This window comes from Meleagris gallopavo, chromosome 3, assembly GCF_905368555.1.
Source record: "Meleagris gallopavo chromosome 3, MGAL_WU_HG_1.1, whole genome shotgun sequence".
Classification (NCBI taxonomy): Eukaryota; Metazoa; Chordata; class Aves; order Galliformes; family Phasianidae; genus Meleagris; species Meleagris gallopavo.
The window spans coordinates 23,741,645-23,762,688 of record NC_139406.1 but is presented as its reverse complement, the minus strand read 5'-3'; the positions used below and the strand labels follow the sequence as shown (position 1 = coordinate 23,762,688).

The following is a 21,044-nucleotide window of genomic DNA, read 5'->3' as shown; positions in this document are numbered from 1 at the left end:
TATGCTATACCAGAAAAGCATTTCAATTGTTTGCATAACTACCTGCGTGCTTTACAGGCCCAGAACTAAACAAAACTAGTTTCAGGTGTGCTACTAGTCAAAATGGCATAGCTTCTATAACCTATTATACTTGCTTATATACTGTGATCCTTTGACTCAACAGTATCTTTCATCCATGCACCTGCAGTAGGTACTCAGCATATTGTTCTATGTCTTTCTGTAGATCCCAGCTATTCCCTCAGCAAGTGACTGCCTGCTCAACTTCTAACTACATTTAGTGGCTGATGAAGTAGCAGTGCAACAGCACAAAGATATGACAGGGGCTGAGCTATGCTGCCTGCCTGAAGCCTTGTCCTCCAGGCCTGTACAACAGCTCACCCTGTCGGGCTCAGAGGAAGGAGTGTGTTCCCCATTGCAGAGCTTTCCAGATAGCTTTATGTGAGCCAAGTACTGAACCACATAATGTCTCAGCTTTGTACCAAGATTGCAAGTCCCCAGGACTAATCTCTGCCAGGCTTTCTCCATCTGAACTTTGCTTGACCTGACTGCAGCTTTGTTATTACTTCGTTTTGCTGTAGCAGCAATTTTTGTAATTGAACAGGTGTCTATGGTAATTTGTTATGACCATAGTTTGTACGAATGGCAGTATCAAGCAGTTATTCTGTGTAGAGTGAGGTATTTAATGCCACTAAAATGATGAAGTGCAGGCCTGATACAACAGCAGTGGCCTACAAAAGTGAAGTAGTTCAGTGCAGGCTCAAAAAAAGATGAGATGGGTAACTGGTTTGGAATTGGAGACCCCATGACTGTAACAACAGACGAGCACTGGGAGGGTGTGTACGTGATTAAGACTAACACCATGTTTAAAATCAAACAATCATAAAGACCTTTGAAGAGAGCTATGGTCTTCAGCTAGCCTCAACCTACATATTCCTTTCTGGTGACCAGGGGATGCTCAGAGTCATGATGGTAAGCATATTTTGAATAACAAGATTCATATTTATATCTAATCTATATTACAATTGCTATACTTTGTTAGGTATAGATTATAATTAAATAGTGATTTGAGTGCATTGCTGTGTCACTGTGCTAAACCAAAATTCCCCATAATTGCAAGCAACTTCAAATTAATAAAGTTCTATAGTGTATATTATGCCCTCAACATATAAATATCCAGAAGAACACGGCTAGAGAGTACTGCTCATGATAAGGTTTCAACAACAGCAACAGAAAGATATCCTAGAAGAGAGTTTCCAAACGTAAGTAGCTAAAACCTTACCTCATCTACTCCTTCAAAAAAATAAATAAAACTTTCAACAAAGACTTTAAGAAGAGAAACAGGAGAAAAAACCTCTCTTGAGCCACAGAATGTGGATTTTCTGTTTGCATAGAAGATGAAAGTGTCTGCACAAAGAGTAGCACTAAACACGTGCAAAGAACTGTGGCTGTACTCTTACATGTTATAGGTTATGCATGTAAAACCTCCCTACAAGATAAAGGGAGCTATCTTTGACCAAACCTACAATTTTATCTTGAGGAAGAGAATTTATGAATTAAGCAATTAATTTTTCTAGAATTTTAAAAATAATTGAAGATACTTAGTAAAATTTCAAGTCTTTTGTTAGCCTTTTACCCCTCCAAAATGGAAAGATTCCGATCAAGAGTATCTATAGAATAAGTTTGTGTCACCATAAATTTTAAAGGCACACTTCATTTCCATCATCAAAGGAGGAAAAGGGTAAGCATAAATCAAATATTGTTAGGTTAGTTTATTGTGTTCTAAAACATTTTAATATAACTCATAGATAGAGTTAAACTTATTTGGGTAGTGATGCATCTTAACTCTCAGGTATACATTCAATACAAGTTCAAACTCTGCTTAGCATTCGTTGAGTTCAGGTTTCTAACATGTGGGGATAAAACAGAATTGTATCATTTTATCAAAGTATAACATGCATAGTATTCAACTACGCATTAAGTTTTGGGCTTTTTTTTCTTAGAGTACAAAAGATTTAAATTGCCCACAGAAAGATACAGTTCCATAGCTCCACTTAGCAGTAAATGCATCCAAGAGTAGAAAACACACAGAAACAGATGGAAAAGCACAATAGAACTACTCAAGTTTTCAAAATGACAAAAAGAAACAAAAATCACCAAAACAATGATGAAAATTTAATTGCCTTCAAAAATCCTTCACAGAGCTCTAGTTACAAAAGCAAGCTGCCTGAAAAGTATTGGCAAGACAAGTGGAAGAGGGTTCACTGAGGAATCCAGAGAATGCTTTTACTGTTTCATTTCCAAAGAAAACAAAACAACAATAACAACAACAACAAAAGAAGAAGAAGAAGAAATAAAACCAATTACTAACCAAAGCATTCAGTTTAGTGTTTTAATAGCACTTTATTTTCTCTCCAGAATAGGTATGCTGCTTTGAAAAAGCCATGGGTCTCAGAAACTCTTTTGTTATGCAAATAAATGTAGCTGTCGATTGATCTTGCTTAATTCAAGCAATTCAAGCTCCTCTCAAGCAGGAGAGGAATACTGAAAACAGGAAAATCAAATATACAGAAACACGACGTTCTAGATAAGGAAGTGGGAAAGGCACATCCAACTCCTCTCCCATTGCATTTAAACAGGGTCATCACGTTAGATTAGACTTTCTGAAGCATTCTAAAAACTACTAAAAGAAGTTGACCCATGATTTGAAGCATATTTTACAGCAGCTTTGTTAAAAGACCAACCCTTGAAAACATCTAGACAAACCAATACAATACAATTCCTCAAAAAGGAAAAGAAAACACTCACCATTCAACCTGCCTTGTCACAAAGCTGCCTTCTAATCTTTAGGGGGGGTTATTTTTAACTTACTCAGCTAACTCATTAGCTGCTCCTAAATATTTTGAGTTCATCTGGATCCTCTCAAATGATTTCAAGTTACAATTGAGAACCCATTCCACTAGGCAAGTTAAAAGACATGAATTTAGATGTGAAAATATTTTAGATTTTAAAAAGCCCCATGAATGACAATATGAGAAAGATCAGCAGTGTTACAAATTTTATATATTTAAATTCCAATCCAGAGTTTATTATTACTTTCTTAGGGTATCATTATTCCAAACTCAAAACTCTTCTGCTAATGACAAAAAGAGTTGAGAGAGAAGTGCTGGTGGATCAGAAGAAACGTGTTCAGATCCTGGCTGCAGGATAACAAAGAATATTTTTGTCTTTCTTTATGATACCCTTTAACAGTGCTTTAAATTAGCATTAGACTGAACTGCCACTAAGTGGTATTCTACCCAGCTTCCCTAAAAATTATTGGCTCAAAATTACTAAATTTTGAACACTTCCAAAGTTAAAATAGAAAATATGCAACTGCAATTTTATTCTCATAATCATCATTTCCTTCCTCCTCTTCAAAGATGGTTTTGCTGGGAGATTATATTCTCTCAACATTGTTCCATCACACTAAATTTTATATAAGACATTCCAAACCTAGCTCATTCCCAGCAATACACAAGGTATGTATTTTGCGTTATTATTATTTTTTTTTTTTTCAGTGAAAGAGTTTTCACTTTCTTCATACTCGATCCATAGATACAGTAGCTATAGATGATGACTTACAGAATACAGGTATCTGAAAAAGAATGACTTGTCTAAGTGTCTTCTCTCAAACGCTGCCATTTTCAGAGAAGCCCGCGAATTTACTCATGGCTATGTTACAGAGCTCTACGAAAACAAACCCAGATTAAATCAAGAACTCAAGAATCCTGTAGAGCAGAGCATAAAGTATATCTATGATTTTCTTCCTCACCAGCCACTATGATCTCTCTTTACAAAACTCCAGTATTGGGAATCGCACATCTCAGAAGCAACCCCATCAGCTTGAGAAAGCATCTGAGAAGCAATAGCTCTACTCACACAGCCTTGTATTTTAATAGTATGTTGGTCCATTCTGCACCCTTAGAATAATGCTATCCAATATATACACATTTGTTGTATTCAAAATATCTAATGCAGTCAAATTCCTGTTACAGTGTATTAATATCTAAAATAAATATATTAATGAAAAGAAAGATGATACAAGGAAGTGGGATCTCTTTGAAATATTTTAAAATCTCACTGGAAAAAAAAAGATAACTCCAAAACTATGGAAGTGAATATATTGGCACATTACTGAGATGGTGAAAAAAATATATAAATTGAATATAATTAACCTGGGTCTGAAAAAGAGATGCCAAAATACACAAAGGCAAAGATAGTGCCTGATGTGTGAGGATGAGCAAAATATGAATGTATCATAACTGAACCTATTTAGAAAGATCCACAGAACACTTCAAGTTATTACACTAATTATTGGTTCCTACAAGGAAACAATGAGATTTTATTTATTTTGGCGAATATCACACAATATAGCATTCAGTTTAATCAGAAAAATAGCAGCAGAAATCATTCTGTGAACAGATTCATGGCTAAGTACTTGGACAACTGTATGAAATGCAGTGACTAAATGATTTCCTAAGCCTCTTCTGTCCTTATAAAATTAGAAAACTAGCCTGGATTGAAACATTAACCTAAATTTATGATTTTCTGAAACCTCAAAGATGATATATAGATGTAGAAAGAACAATCTGACAGATTGAAGAAAAGAAATTAAATCTTTCATCTTTTGTCATTTTCATCTGTAGTTTTACTTACAGATATAAAGAGCGCATAAAGTACATACGTTTGTCTCCAGGAAGTATGAATACCTAACAAATAAGTTCACAAAAGTCATGCACATATATTACCCTCATTTAAGAATGACACACGTTACAAAGTAATAATGATTACATGTTGTGTGTGCTTTTAGACTAGTTTTAACTGAAATTTCTGTAAAAAACAATTTGATAATAATAATACTGGTTATTTTTTAAAAGTATCTTTCTTTAAACAAAAAATATGTTAGCCTTATAAAGCTGGAGCAAATTTAACAACCGAGATCACTCTTTTATCCTTGTTTTAACAGGAGAAGTTATCAGCAACCATCTCAAATCCAGAGACTTCTGTTTTCTCTGGAATCAGTACTGTGACTTAAAGAACATATTAATCAACCATTTCTTTAAACAGAGAGAGAAATGTTCCAGCAGTGTAAGAGACTAAAGGTTTTTATTTTGTTTTTAAAGGGAAGTGAAAACAAGCACTTGAAAAATAGTAACTTGATTTGAAATAGGTAGATTTCAAAGCAATTCAGAAGAAATATTAAATGTTACACAACTCCTTTGCGTAAGCTTTATGAAAGAGAGGAGAGCTGTTCTCTGGAATAGGCAACTGCTCAGATGGTGAAAAAACATGAGTCACAAAATCTAACAGAAATGTATGATACTATTTCTGCATTAAACATAATTGTCAGTGCCTCAAGAGCTCTCTCACTTTTAGGAAATTATTTTATCTCATGTTCTCCAAGCATTTTCACTTAAAAAAAACAACCCTGCCAAAACAGCCTTTACTAGATCACTGTCACTACATCCATCCTCAGCTTCCAGGAGAGCTGTTTCTGCATGCCAAGAACTGAACCACTGTGAACCACATGTCTATAGATTCCCAGTAAAAGCATCAGCTTTACTATGTATTTACTCAAAAGGCTCTCCAGCAGCTATTTTTACCTACAAAAAACAGCATTATGAATGGGTCTCTTCCCAGGAACCTTTTAACACTGAGTAGGATCAGAAGTCTCTTGCACAGATGAGAATTCTTAATCAAAATCGTACAGCACTTTTTGCAGAAGAAACCTTATAGATGCAATAGGAGAATTTGTGTTCTCAGAAATCATGATTTCTGTTTGTTGAAATTTTTTTTCAATGTTTGCAGACACAAAAGTAGCAGACAATCAATGAAACAAAAAGCAGCTTTCACTTTAGAGAAGTTGATAACCCCTACTCCTGATGAGGACAGCTTGAAAATATCAAAGGTAAAGTTCACTGTCTAGCATCCAAAGATTTCTTAAAAATATGGTGTGTGATTCTGACGTCACCTCCAGCAGTGCCTATGACCTGGAAGAAGCTAGAAACAAGAAAAAAAACCTGGGTTTACACCCCTTATCCTTTACTACTTCTCAAAGGTTTGAAACATGAGCATTATTCAGTATGCTTGAGAAGTTGTTAAGCACAAAGAAAATGTCTAATATGTTAAAGCAAGTAGTTTAGGATTCCTTAAAATACACATAACTCCTCAGCAACAAAATATAGGCTTCCACTTCCATTTAGTCATAAATCCCCACCTTGAAAAGCATGTAGCTAAATTCACAACAGTATGAATGCCACTTCACGTTAAAGGCAAAATTGTTTTTAGATCCCATAAATCTGTTCCTCAAAATAAGAGACAGCACATAGATCTTCAAATGCAAAGCTTCAGATTTTTCCAATAAATCATTTATGTTTCACATAAAAATTAAAACAAACATCACTTCTATGACTTCTCTGTGCCTTCTTTCATATATCCTGCCCTCTTCAAAGAAAAAAATACTCATTACAGTACTCAGTATTCTAAATCCCAGGTAACTCTCATGCAGTCACACAACATGCAAACACAGGCAATTCTCAAAAACTCAAGTTTCCTTCTGGGCTACAGTGAATAATAAAGAAAAGACTCATACCAAGTAGTGATACTATTCATTCATTCATCCTTCTAAAAATCAAGGGCTAGACATCTCAACAGGCAGATAGAAACTTACTTAATCTACTTCCCTAATGCTGAATTGATGTAATACATTTCATCTGCTTTAAGTATGGCAAGAGCAGCCTAGACTTGTTCCAACAAAACACTATCTAATAGAAGCCTATCAAAATATACATTATTATGGGGAACAGAAAACAGAAATAGAAAGCCAAATCAATTTGCTATTTCAAACCTTTACTACAAAGTAATAATAATAAAAAACATTAAATTACATGGCTTTCCCAGCAGCATGGCTGAACATAAATGCGTATCATAAACTGACTTTCCTAAAGTCACCATATATTCTGAAGAATGCATTGAGATACCCCTCAAAATTAGTCTAACTTTTGATCTTAGTACACACAGATCACCCGTCAAGAAACAAATTCACTGGAGAGAACACCAATGAAATTTTCACATTTTTACCCTGTATCACAATGACACAATCGATTATCTTTTTAGACAGCAGTAGCATAGGTTAGCTGGTTATTCATAGGAATCACAAACAAATTTGCTAATCTTTTCCATTTAAAATCATTTTTGGCTTGTGGTTTCAGTGCCAAGTTCCTCTAGTACTCTTTGACTTATTCATAATTTTTTTTGTGTGTGTGGGGGAGGATTTTATTTTTATTTATTTTTCTACAGTTGCAAATTACATGGCTAAGTACATTCTAGCACAATGATCACAAAATTCAGCAACAGAAAAGCAACTTCTCACTACTCAATACTTGTTTCACATTCCAACAGATAAGTACATGCATCTTCTACCAATTTGATGCCCATGTCTATATTTTTTCAAAGAAAAAGCCAATAGCTAATAAGAAAGATACTTTTCATGGTAATAATAAAGTAACACGGTCTGAAACACCTGTCTGAAGTCAAAACAATGATACAAGCTCAGTCCTGGAAGAAAAAATGCAAACAAACACTTAATCTGTGGGTAAATCTGAAAATAAAACAATAAGCACAAGATGACTTTTTTTTTTTTTTGCCCAATGATGCAACAGCTATTATTGCAATGGTATTAGATATCATAAACCAAATTCATGTTAATTTCACTAATGAAGCAGTGAACATCTTATGCTGCTAAGATCACTACTTTATAACGGGAGGAACAACCAAGATGCTTACAGGAAGGAGAAATCTGACCAAAAGCAACCATCTATGTCTCTTTCCAGGATACCTGCTGCTACAGCTGAAGTGAACAAAGCAGCAGTGGAAACTAGGTGTTTTTACAAACCAGAACACAAACAATCTCTTGAAGTATAAAGAGGCATTAAACAAAATCTAAGACAATCAACCCACCAAAATTGACATAAAAACATCCAAAACTGTCTTTTTAGAATCATGCAGAGTGTCACTCAAAAGGTCTTTTTCCTTCTAAGATTTCTAATGTTTCTGATTTTAACTCCAAGGCCAAAAGCTTCTATCTCTCCCAGTTTTGCTCTACAATAATCTCATGCCACGCTGCGCATACAATAAGAATAAAAACAAGCATATGATGAACTTTAAAATCTTGGTATACTTTAAATCTTTTAACTAAAATGTCTGGAATAACAAACTTTTCTCAAACCTACTATTTGTCAGTAGTTCTTAAATACCACCATGGAACCCCACACGTAAGTCACCAACAAGAAAATGAGACATTTTTCAAAACTAATGTCCACAATAAAGACTAAATATGAAGGAGAAAATCAACACTTTAATTACATTGAAGCTATTCCTAGGACAGTACATGGAAGCATACTGACACAAATATTTTATGCTCTTTATAACTTGCATCTGCTAATAAAATTATTCATGTAATGCCTACTAAACCTTGGTAAAACCATCAAATTATAATATTCTCTCCTAACACGCAGACACAGTTCTGGCATACCTGTTCTTTAACTGATGCTAGAATGGCAGACGTTGTCTCAGTTTCAGATCCATCACCGTTGGATGTGTTCAGCACAGGACTGAGGGAGCTTGTCTTATCAGAAGACGAGGGCTGGTCTGGAACAGGCATAGCTTCTGCAGTTTATGGAAAAACAACAAAAAAGAGATTTATTTCAGACTGTGAATAATTTTTAAAATTCATTTCAAAGCAAAATATATCTCCCAGTCTTACTCTAAAATATTCACCACAGTACATTTGGAGAGAATTCAAATCATTTACAGTTGTGATTTTCATAAAGTATTCCAGTGGCAGCATCCAACACTAAATTACAGTATCACGAAAGTAATGAATCATGAAGTGCTTTGCAAACAGTAAACCAACTAATAATACGAGAGAAATATAACACTTCCAGTGCTGGCTTCCTAATTCAATTGACTATTTAGTATCTATTGTATTTTAAGCCTTGGTGACTATTCCTTTATTCCAGTCTAGAGGGTGATTTTGAAAATATTTTATCAGAGTGTTCTTGAAGAAACAAGCAAAAAACTCAGCACACCAGTTGTTAAACCATTTTTGAGATCCGTTACAAAACAAGACTCGTAGTAATTGCAGGAATTACTAGTATTCCTTCTTTGAAAAGGATGATACATTTTTTTCTGAAGGCTAAGCTATATTGTAATACCTCCACTTAAATGCCACAGCAATCACCATTCACATCAGTGGCAAAACCTTATGCTTGGCTCCAACCCACTTTACATAACTCAGGTTTTTACGAAGATAGATATTATTTATTTATTTATTTATTTTAATGGAAAGAAATGCAAAGTCTGAAGAAAAGTAAAGGGGACTTGGCTAACAGCAACACACAAAATTAAGGTCACAGAGTAAAAATCAGCACATTGCCGTGACAGGGAAAGCAGGGCTCTAAAAGAAGGGAGATTACATTCTATAAAAGTTTGGATCTAAGCTTCAGTACTGCCCAGGAACACTGATTCAGTCTAGATGGGGAGTCTTTTTCAAAAGCTTCCTGAAGCTCAGAAGATGAGCTTTCTTACATACAGTAAAAACATGAAAAAGCAGATTATTCATAAAAAAAAAAAAGGTCAGTTATTCTCTAAAGTGAAATTTCCATATCTTTCAGACTAGATTAGTTGACATGTTGAAGCACAAGATTACTATCATAAAACATTACTTTTCATTAAAGCAGCTACACATTTTCATAATCCCTTTTTGTAAGGAAATAAACAGAAGTGATAAAACTTCGTCTTAGTTCTGGTAATGTACTTGCTCTAGGTGCTTAACTATTTGAAGTTAGTATGTGTTTTAAAAAATGGAACAAAACAAATCATTACTGGCTTGTAAAGTACCACAGAAAACACTCATACAAATAACATAGAATCATATCAGAATCATAGAATGGCCTGGGTTGGAAAGGACTTCAAGGAAAGGATCCAAGGATAAAGCTCCAACTCCCCTGCCAAAGACAGGGCCACCAACCTCCCCATTTAATACTAGACCAGGCTGCTCAGAGCCCCATCCAATCCGGCCTTGAACACCTCCAGGGACGGAGCATCCACAACCTCCCTGGGCAGCCTGTTCCAGCACCTCATCACTCTCATAAAGAACTTCTCCCTGACATCCAACCTAATTCTTCCCTCCTTCTTCTCAAAACCATTTCCTCTTGTCCTGCTATTATCTACCCTTACAAAGAGTTGGCTTCCTCCTGTTGGCTCCCCTCATCCTAATGCCCCACCATCCTGCATAATCCCAAAGGACAACTCTGCAGATCTGGCATTTTCATATATGTTAACCAGAGGAGGTAAAACCCAGCAAACTAAAAAAGACCAGAAGTCAAGAGTACCCTAGTCTCCCTCCCAGCTCTGCAATGAATTGCCATTTGATGCCCAGTTTCCCTCTTCATCTGACAAACCAAAAGGAGTTGCCTGCTCTGCCCCCAGTTCCCTACCACAGCACATCATTGATGACTGAACCTGGCTGGGAAGAAGCAAACACTACCTGAAGGCTTCTGGCTCCAGCCAGAAAATACTTGTTCTGTGCTGCAGCTCTCCATACTGGACAAGATTTAATTGGCAGAGTTTTTTGTGGGGAGGAAGAAGAACACATGGTGACCTGTGTGGGAAGAGATCACCCCTCACTTCACCAAAGGGAAAGAGTATAAGATGGAGGAAGAATCACAGAATTGCTCAGGTTGGAAAAGACCTTAAAGATCATCAAGTCCAAACACAACCTAACCATACTACCCTAATTCTAACAACCCTCTGCTAAATCATGTTCCTGAGCACCACATCCAACGGTTTTTAAACACATCCAGGGATGGTGACTCAACCACCTCCCTGGGGAGCCTATTCCAGTGCTTAACAGCCTTTTCTGTAAAGAAGTTTTTCCTGATTTCTAATCTAAAGTTACTCTGGCACAACTAGAGGCCATTTCCCTTTGTCCTGTCACCGGTCACCAGTGAGAAGAGACCAACCCTGCTCTTGCTGTAAGCACCTTTCAAATATTGGAAAAGAGCAATGAAGTCTACCCTCAGCCCCTTTTCCCCAGACTAAACAGCCCCAGTTCCTTCAGTCTGTCCTCATAGGGCATATTCTCTAAGCCCTTCACATGCCTTGTTGCCCTTCTTTGGACCTGCTCCAGCACCTCAATGTCCTTTCTGTATTGAGGTGCCCAAAACTGAACACAGTACTCAAGGAGAGGCCTCACCAATGCCGAGTACAGGGGCAGGATTACTTTCCTAGTCCCGCTCACCACACCATTCCCGATACAAGCGAGATGCCACTGGCCTTCTTGGCCACCCAGGCACACTGCTTGCTCATATTCAGCCAACTATCATCAGGATGGGCAGAGACGTGTCTTGTGTTCATTTAGTTGGATGGGAGGAGATAAATCTTTTCCTTGTGTTCATTTAATTGGTTGTTTTCTTCGTTTCTCATTACTACAATCAATAATTTTAGATTTATGTTAATTGGAAATATATCTAATTAAGCATAATTCCTGAACTCAAGGCTGTTTTTTGTCCATGAGACTCTCTGAGAGCAAATCCAAATGAGGCACACTGGGGCACAGTTTTTTCCTATTGCTGTTAGGTTTTCAGGAAGATGGAAGAAAATAAGCCTCTATGAGTTACTGGAAAACATGCACATGCTAGACAAAATGCTCAGTTAAGCACAAACCCTCCAAAATACATAAATTTGTGAGAAACTATAAGGGTCAATTGGGAAGCCTTTGTGATCATAAGAGACTACTGATATGACAACACCAAGTTCTCTGCTCAGAATGAGTAATATCAGTATGACACACTGCCTCTTGCTATCACAAACTTGTTTTGGAACTGCATTAAATTTATTACATTTTAATTTTCAGATGCTTTTTGTAAACACTTTGTTTCAATAAAAAGGCATGGTATATCGCTCCAGCAGTATTTGAAATTTTCCAAAAATCAATTTAAATAGAAAACAAATCTGATAATGCAACCAACTGTATTTGCTTCAATAAAATAGGCTCAATATATGGACTGAGCAGTGCTAATATTCTACAGTCAACTCATGCGTCCCATGATTTTTGGCTTTTTCTTGTTGTTTGTCTTTTGTCCTTTAATATATAGCTTAAAATGATGAGTAAAAGAAAAGGCATTCTGCCTTTAGAAGTAATGTGTTATGCACCCATTAAAATATTTCTTCTGGACAAAATACAATTTCTATCTCATTAGTTCAGTTTATTATTACAATTATTTGAGGGTGCAAGATTGTAACAAATTGCATTTAATAACATGACACTGAATCTCAGCGTGACTTTAGCCAGCTGAGCCTTTAATGTAATGTGCTTTAATGTTTTTGCATTATGCAAATTCATATGAGAAAAATCATATACAAAGAAAGCAGAGAATTGAGTTTGCAATATGACAGAGAAGCTACTGTACTGAAAGCAGTTATGTTCAAAAAGAATCATACATGAATCAGGAATAGTATTGCTCAACACTAACGGAGCAGCCAGCATTTGAACTGAACTAGTCCATTTGATCAGATTAGGAATACATTTTAATTCAGTCTGGTCTTCAGTATAAGAAGTCAGGCACTCTCAAGTCTTAATGGGGCTTATAACTGCTGGTACTTAAAAATTACAGAAGATGGGGCTGAAAAGGGCCTGCAAGTTCCCCATCTCACTACAAAAATTTCCCAATGATGCAGATTCTCTTTCTTCCTAAGTCACTTGGAGCATTTAACATGAATAATCAACTCCTTACATCATCCCCTTCTGAAGCCTCCCATGGCCTCCTCTGCCTGTTTTGGAGTTCTATCCACCTTACTGGCAGAAAGCTCGTTTTACTAGTTAACATGCTTTTCCCAGTACAACCTCAGCATGTCTTGTACCATCTGAAGCACACACAGAAATCAAATTACTTCATCACTAGCACACATGGTCACAACACTCCTCTGCTCTGGGCTCTCTTTTCTAGAAAAAGCTACTCCAATTATTTTCATCTTTCCTCACAAATTACACTTGATGATGATAAGCTTTTAACAAAAGGGAGCTTAGCCCTAAATTCAAATGGAAAATTATAGCAAGTAGAAGAAAAATAAAAATTAAGAAATGTAACAGTATACCGTGGCTGTATATATAACTATAACACAATCTGTTGTATTTGATTCCCCCAGTTTCCTGCTATTTCATATCAGCGTCAGAGAAAAACAAATGAAATTCTGTAAGTTAGAGCATATACATGCTCCTGAGAGAACCAAATTTAAATCTTAGATGATCATTCATAGATGAACAGGAAAAGTACTACCAGCCTGTTGGGAACATACTGAAAGCTGGATATAAATAATTCATGTATTCCCATACTTAATATCACTGGCAAAATTCTATGTGGAGTTTGATTATTTTTTTTTTTCTTCTCCCCCGTTATCTTTCTAAGAGAATCTGAAAAATTCACCTCATTTTGGGGAAAAAGAAGAATAAATAAGGTTATAGATAAAAAATAAAATGTCCTCTTCCCTATGCGTGTGAGGTGAAGCCAGGGCAGCCTTGTGCCAGACACAGCCAGCTCCAAGGGCCCCACCACAAGGCATGGTTGGGCAGCTCAGGGAGACCTTGGGAAGGGCTAACATTTTATACTGCATATCAATCCTTAGGTAAAATGAAGAAGTATATATGCTATTTATCCTCACATATGGAAACAGCAATGTCATATGCTATGGTTTCACTTGAAAATTTAATTTTAGAAGTGCACTTTTATATGGACTTTAATCATACTGGACATGGACCTACAAGGGTGTAGCCATGAAGACATTACTGGCAAAGGTATTCTGGTGGCAGAATTCACTGATGATGTTGTCACTCTTTGTCAGTTGCCGTGGCTGTATCACCTTTCAATGAACTTATTCTCCTCCACAACAGAAATGCAATGCCTCATTCAGCACATTTACACAGAAGGCGGCCTAGAACTGAAAAAGCTGCATGTTCTTCTGTAAACCAAGCAGTTAATTCTTTTCCCACCTTTAACTGCATTGTTTTAATAGGTTCTGGTTCTTTTGTAATCTATGTTTAGATAAGAAAAAATCGGTTTAAAGAGGTAGATTTTTTTAAAATATTAGCTTGACATTCCTTTAAAGGTCACTTTGTTAATGTTGCTTGCATAGTCTACTGTTGCATTATCCCTTTCTGAGTAGAATGTACAGATGTGTCAAAATAGCTCCAGAATGTCTGAAAGTCTATGGTGAAAGAAGAACCACCAACTATGCTGCCAGCTGCATTATATCAGTGGAATCAGGAAATCCAAATAAGTTTCTTTAATTAAAAGGTATTACGGTAAAGAATATGTACTCCCCAGTGGGTTTTCCCCATACAACGAATCATTAATCAGCGAGAACATTCATCATAAAAGCGTAGGTCATGCTGTCTTACTACACAGAAATCAAATTTGGCTCAAAAATCTAATCTGGAGAACCATAAAATGACATGGAAGTAGCCCTGGATAAGAACCAATCAATTAAAAACAATTCAACATGCAGTTGTGCATCTAGAAATAATTTTTGCTTCCCATAACAACAACATTCTGTTACAGACTGCAGCATGACTATCATTTTAATAATATGCATTTCAAATATTCCTATTAAAATATACATAAAAAATAGCCAAAACAATCATTTCCACTAACTTACACTAGTTAAGCCAATTCAACTATTTGAGACTTAGTTTAGTCTGCTTATCACATACATTACTATTAGAGGCTAACCAAGATGTTTTCACTGCTTGAGGATTCAGGCATGCAAGGAATTATCAGCAGAAAGATGACCTATTTGCACCCTTCTGGAAAAATCAAACTGGAGATGTGATCGATGACTAAGACAGTATTGGCTCTAGGCAGCAATTTATGTACCTACTAACACTGCAATAAACTTTTCAGCATTATAGCTCAAATACTTACTGTTCCATCACATCTGTAACGAAAGTAAATCTTTCAGCTGTGTGACAGAGAAACTGGACAGGAAGTACATAAAGATGTGCCTTGCCTTCTCCTGCACACAGAACAAGTGAAACTGTAGATTCCTTTTACAGAGGGATCACTGTGTTCTGTCTTTGCTGAGAGTTTGATACAATTTATGTCTGGGTAAGGATTATTAAAAAAAAAAAAGTTGATAATCTCTTGAGTTCATGAATCAAGGGGAAGAAAATCTTCCAGATCCTGTCAAATATCTCAAAGAAGAAAATTTCTTCTGATTGCTTAAGTAGTTATCACAACATCCTAAAGCATATGCCTCCTACGTAGAAATTACTAAATGGGAAAACAGGTTAGTTTAAAAGCATGTTATATTCTAAACACCTTTGCAAAGACTTAAGCTCAAGTAGGGGTCAGGGATATGAGGGATAGAGTCAGTGTTCTATCTATTCTAGTTCATCAGAGGGACTTTCCAAAGAGCAGAGGCTCTATTCTCTTTCTGGGATTTTTCTTTGCTGGTAGACCCATCAAGTTCTTTATTAACTAAGAAAGAGGCCACTCTTTCTTCTGGTGTGACGAACTGCTGTATTCTCAATTAGTTTAACCACAGTATTTAATGCCTCCAAATGGACTGGAAAGAATCCTCTGGTTTTAAAAATGGATGAAAAATGATCTCCTGATTGCAGATTTCAATGAAGTATAAATTCAGGTTCTGAAAACCATAAACTTTCCATTTTCCCCCTTCTCTTAGCAAAATTGGTATAAAAAACATAAAAGATGTCACAGTAAAGGATTAAGACAGCTATAACTGTAAAACAAAGAGCTTTATCAGAAAATTTTCCTCAACACCCTCATCTATCCTTTCTTAAAATCCTACAGATAAACATATAATACCTAAAATGGAAATGACAAATATTGGCACATATGCAGACCACACATATAAAATTCTCCTCCCTTCTCTTTCAGAGATACCTGACTCAAAAAGGCATTTCCTGTAACAATCCAAAGATCACAGCTCAAAGTTTCTTCCTTAGAGACTCTCTACTCCTGCCAAAGTCGGATCAAAATGCGTCCCATTCTCCAACAAAAAAGCAAAATGAATTATCTTATACAGACAGTAGTCAATATGAGGTCTTTTCCTAAGGCTGCATAAGATATTTTCACTGTCTGCATTAACAATGACAGAATGCCAGAAGCCAAACCTGAAGTCTTGCTTAAAGCTTCAGCTATCTATGATGCTTAAAGATATTTTACTTCAATCTGATCCTTCTAGGTACTGTTTGTTCATATAACATGTCATAAAATAAGGTAGTCTTGTTTCTATAATAATTTGAATTTCAAGTATTTCAGGTCACTATCCAGACTTCCTTCATAAAAATCAAACAAAAATTCTCACAAAATTTCCAGTGATTTTAGCAGTATATAAGGAATGCATGAGAGAAAAGCTTCATTATTTGGCCCACAGGGCTTCTGAAAAAAGGCAAAGAAAAGGTGCCCAATGCATGTCACTTGCTTTTTTCCTCTTTAACTTGAGTCAGCATCCACACGGGCTCTATAAATATTCAAATAATCAAACCCAGGAAGACTGACTACTCTCCAGTTAAATGTTCCCAACCCCCTTCTCTATTGACATATTATTGTAATTAAGTGAATAATTAGGAAAGATAAAACATGCTGGCTTGGAACATGTTCCAACATCATTGGCACTGAAACCACCTACTAAATCCATAAGAATTTTCCCATACCAGTTAGCATACACCATTTGAGAACTGTGCAACCTCCTAAAAAATTTATGAAAATATTTCACAGCTGAAGTCAGCAATGTGATCACAAAGAAAAACCAACATAAAAATTCATACTTCTGCCAATATTTTACAGATCTCAGCATGAGAATTTACAATAATTGATTTCAGTTTTGCTGAAAAGTCTATTCACAAATCTAGCAAAATTGTCCTATTTGTGGAACCCAGAAAAAGAATATTGTGTTACTGTGGGAATGAGAGCTCTTATTTCAGCAACAATGCAATACCCTTAGGCGTTCAGAACAAAACGCAACAATTAAAAACAAAACTCGAAAGCACTCCTATAGTGAATTCTTGAATTTTTTTTGATCTACACATCATAAGAGAAGGTGATACTAAAAAATTATGGAATGTTTGCTTTGTATTTCTTTTCATTCAGTGGTTATTGTCTGCTGGAGGTGACACCATGTACTGGGTCTGGTTGGGATCAAGTTAATTTTTTTCATAGTTGTTCACACAGACGTGCTGTGCTTTAGATTTGTTACCTAAACAGTGGGCTGAGCTACTGCTGAACACTGTCAAGATCTCTCTTGTTTCTCACAACAAGTAAGCTAAGGGTGAGCAAGAGGCTGGGATGGGACACAGCTGGAACAGCTGCCATGAAACAACCAAAGTGAAATTCTTTACCATATCACATCACATTCAGCAATACAACTGGGGGGAATTTCTCCAAGGTAGCTGTTACTTGGGGGCTGGCTGGCAATGAGTGATTTCACATTATTTGGTTTTCTTTCATTTATTGAACTGACTTTATCTACTAGTTTGTGTTCTTGCCTATCTTTCATTCCACTGGGGGTGCTGTTGTGTAAATGACTGAGCAGGGGCTTAGCTGCTAGCTGGGATCAATCCACCAGAAACTATTAGTAATTCCCCTCAACATCAACAACTGTAATGAGAAAAATACAAACATATTTTGTAGTTCAAGAGATGGGATTGATGACAGCCTGTTCAAAAACAGAAATAAGACAAAAGCACAGCCCTTCAAGTCTGTATTCACTAAGGTTTCATGCCAAAATAGACGGTTTATTACTCCTACTTAAATTTAAATTGCTAGCTGATTCACACAGAGTACTCTTAACGTCTCCCATGGCTCTGAACCTGAAGTAGGATAGACAGTTCTGTTACTGGTGTAATCTCAGGACTAATCTACTTCCTCGCTAATTCCTACAGTTAAGGAGCTTACTTATATATATCATACTAAATTGCACAGATCCTCTTTACCTCATGTCTCACTCTTTTATAAGAGCTGGAATGCAGAATAAATACTTACAGCACCCATACAATACTATGCGAAGTGCATCTCTAGAATCATAGAATCACCAAGGTTGAAAAAGACCTCTGAGATTATTCAGGCCAACCGTCCTCCTATCACCAATATCTCCTCACTAAACCAAGTTCCTTAGTACAACATGTGTCAAGAACATTTCTTGAACATCTCCAGGGACAGTAACTCAAAACCTTCATGGCCGCAAACAATATCCAGCAGCTAGGACTGCACTATGGAACTATGATAGCATAGCTATCCCTCTGGGATTCCTTTCACAACTGTATCTCTCAAATGGAGAGCTGGTGGAAGAGCACAGTCTCCTCATTCACTCGTTCAACACACCTGGATCTGTGGAAATCATAAATTGCCTGCTTGACAAACCCTTCTGAATCTTTTATTTGAAGCTTGTTACACACCATTCTTGCTTTCTCATGCTATTCCTCTTTACAGTGGGTTTGACCCCAGCTTCATCCAATCTCTCCAAGACCTCCCAATTTGTCCCTTATCTCCTTGCTTCTAAGGAACAGAATGTAATAAGATGATGGTCTTTGAGCTCATTTTCACATGTGAAGCTGGGATGTTGTAATCCTCCCTCCCTGCCTCCTCCCCTGCTTCTTCTAAGTGCATCATTTTATATTAATCCACATGGATTTTTATCTAAGTGCTCAACTTTGCTGATCCTTCTGCAGACACAGTTTGTATTTCCCTATCTTGAATAGCTTAGCATCTATGTCATTCAACTATTCACTTCCTTTTCCAAGTCATTTAAGGATGCCCACTGCTAGATATCACTTTGATGAGCTACCTCTACAGTAAACTCATTAAACAGTAAACTCACTAGTTATTGATGTTACTTATTTCTTATATTTTTAAGTAGCTTTTTCAACATTCAATAACTTCCCTCTTATCCCACATTGGCTGTCTTTAAAAGCTCTAGAAAAATGGAAATTATTGAAATCTTTAGGAAAATTCAGCAAATACCAACCAGAAAGACACAAGATCCTTCCAGGAATTCTAACAAAATTATGATGAATTACTTCCCTTTTAAATGGGCCAAACTTCAGAAAACACTATTTAATTTTAATAATATTTTACATAGTTTCAAATGAATTGCCTAGCAAATACTTCTGGTCTCTAGCTCATGAACATACTCAATAGCCATTACAAATCTGGCAGAATGACTGGGTGCTTTCCAGCCTTCTAGCACTCATAGTTCAAAAGGTTACACGCAACAATATCCTTAGCTATTCAGGTACTTAATTCTTGAGTTACCTTAGAGCCCTCAAGTGAATATCACCTTTTCCTGGTGATTTGTCTATATATATTTTGATTTTGTTGGTAGTGGCTTTTTTTTGCTTCATTGCCTCTTTACAGATTTTAAGACCCCAAGAAATCCCCACAAAGAACAGTTTCAGCAAGGGAAGACACAGTAGCCAAGATTTAAAAAAACCTTCCTTTACTTCACTCTCAGTAGCAGCTAGCATGAGTTATGCCTAGATAAGATAGCTGTTAGCATATGCCTGTGAATATTAACTCTTTGCTGAGGCAGAAGCAGATGAAATATAGTTAACCACCTGGCCCAAAGGAACAAAACAGGTTGTGTGTGCTAAAGAAAACCTACACAAACAACCTGTAGATTATCAGAAAGTGCAAATACATCAAGAAGCATCTGGAACAAGCAGATTGTGAGCAACAGCAGCAAATCAGAATTTGAAAGGACTAATCATCAATAAGGTATTCCCTGCTCAATCCTACAACAAAGGACACTTCATTTTGTGGGTAGACAGAGTATCATAAAAACAGAGAAGAGAATCCTATCATGCTGCATCAGAATTTGGGACCATCTGGGCAACACCAAAACAGCCTGAGAGCACTTCAGCACACCCAAGCGACCCCATGATTCTACATCCTGATTGCACACAGAAGAGCATTCTGACCCATCTGATTTCTCTCCAGGACTACATTCTCTGCTCCGTTCACAGAGAAGTTATATAATGAATCAGTATGGCTTCTCATAGAAAAGGGAAGTCATGTCATTCTTAAATTGCGTAGATCGGTGATAAAAATGTTTTGTTATCCAATCTGCTAAGCCTTCATACTGTCGTTTGGTCTTAGATGACAGCAATCTCTAGCTGTCCTATTAACCCCTACACACTCACTGTCAAGCTTCCTGCACCAGATATTAAGAAGTTTTCCTTTTTTATTTCTTAACTTTTTATATTCTTTTAATTATATTTTACATTCATTCTACCAAACAGCAAAATCTTCCTTATTTCTTACATTGGAACTTCACGTCAGTACTCAGCTTTGCTGAATAGCCATCCCAGACACTTCTTTTTTGCTATGTTGTGTTATTCCATTCCATACTGGTGTCCTTCAAGCAATCTCCCTGCCTTCTTCAAGAATAAGTCTTAACCTACCCAATTTCCCACAACCTTCTTGGTAATTTGAGGTAAACGTATAATCAGGATAGAAAATACTTTGCCAATTTCATCATCAGTGGAAAACATAGAATAAAACAGGTAGGCGAGAATCTACTTTCCTGCAAATGAGTTTTATTATACATATTTTTAACATACATTTTAATACTGAACATTTTCTTTTTCCCAATAATGTGCTTCAAAAATCATATCTTTACAGCTCTTTGCATTATGCCATATTGGTAGAATACATCTGTTCTTTCTTTCTCCGTCCCTTAATCAGCAGGTTAATAGTCACACTTAGAAGTGGTGAGTGAAGATGTTTTAGTTAAAGTCAATAAGGAGAACAAAGCATAAATTATAATTAAAAAAATACACAGCTTCTAGATCTGAAGACATCTGAAAAGACAAAGTAAAATCTTATCCACACAACTATGCTTTAGGATATAGATGGAAATGGTACCAATGTCATAGTTCTTACTGTGTGAGTAACTGCTTGTAAAGCTATACCACTTAAAATACT

General features: G+C 36.3%; 1 protein-coding gene across 6 annotated transcripts in view; it reads right to left on the bottom strand.

Moving 5' to 3' along the window:
- Positions 1-21,044, bottom strand: part of CTNND2 (catenin delta 2) — a 625,555-nt gene that overhangs the window by 506,003 nt on the left and 98,508 nt on the right. For all 6 annotated transcript variants that reach the window (XM_085220451.1, XM_085220452.1, XM_085220453.1 and 3 more), the window contains exon 2: positions 8,573-8,706. In XM_085220451.1, coding sequence (XP_085076577.1) covers positions 8,573-8,706 — 134 coding nt within the window. The remainder of the gene's footprint in view (positions 1-8,572; positions 8,707-21,044) is intronic.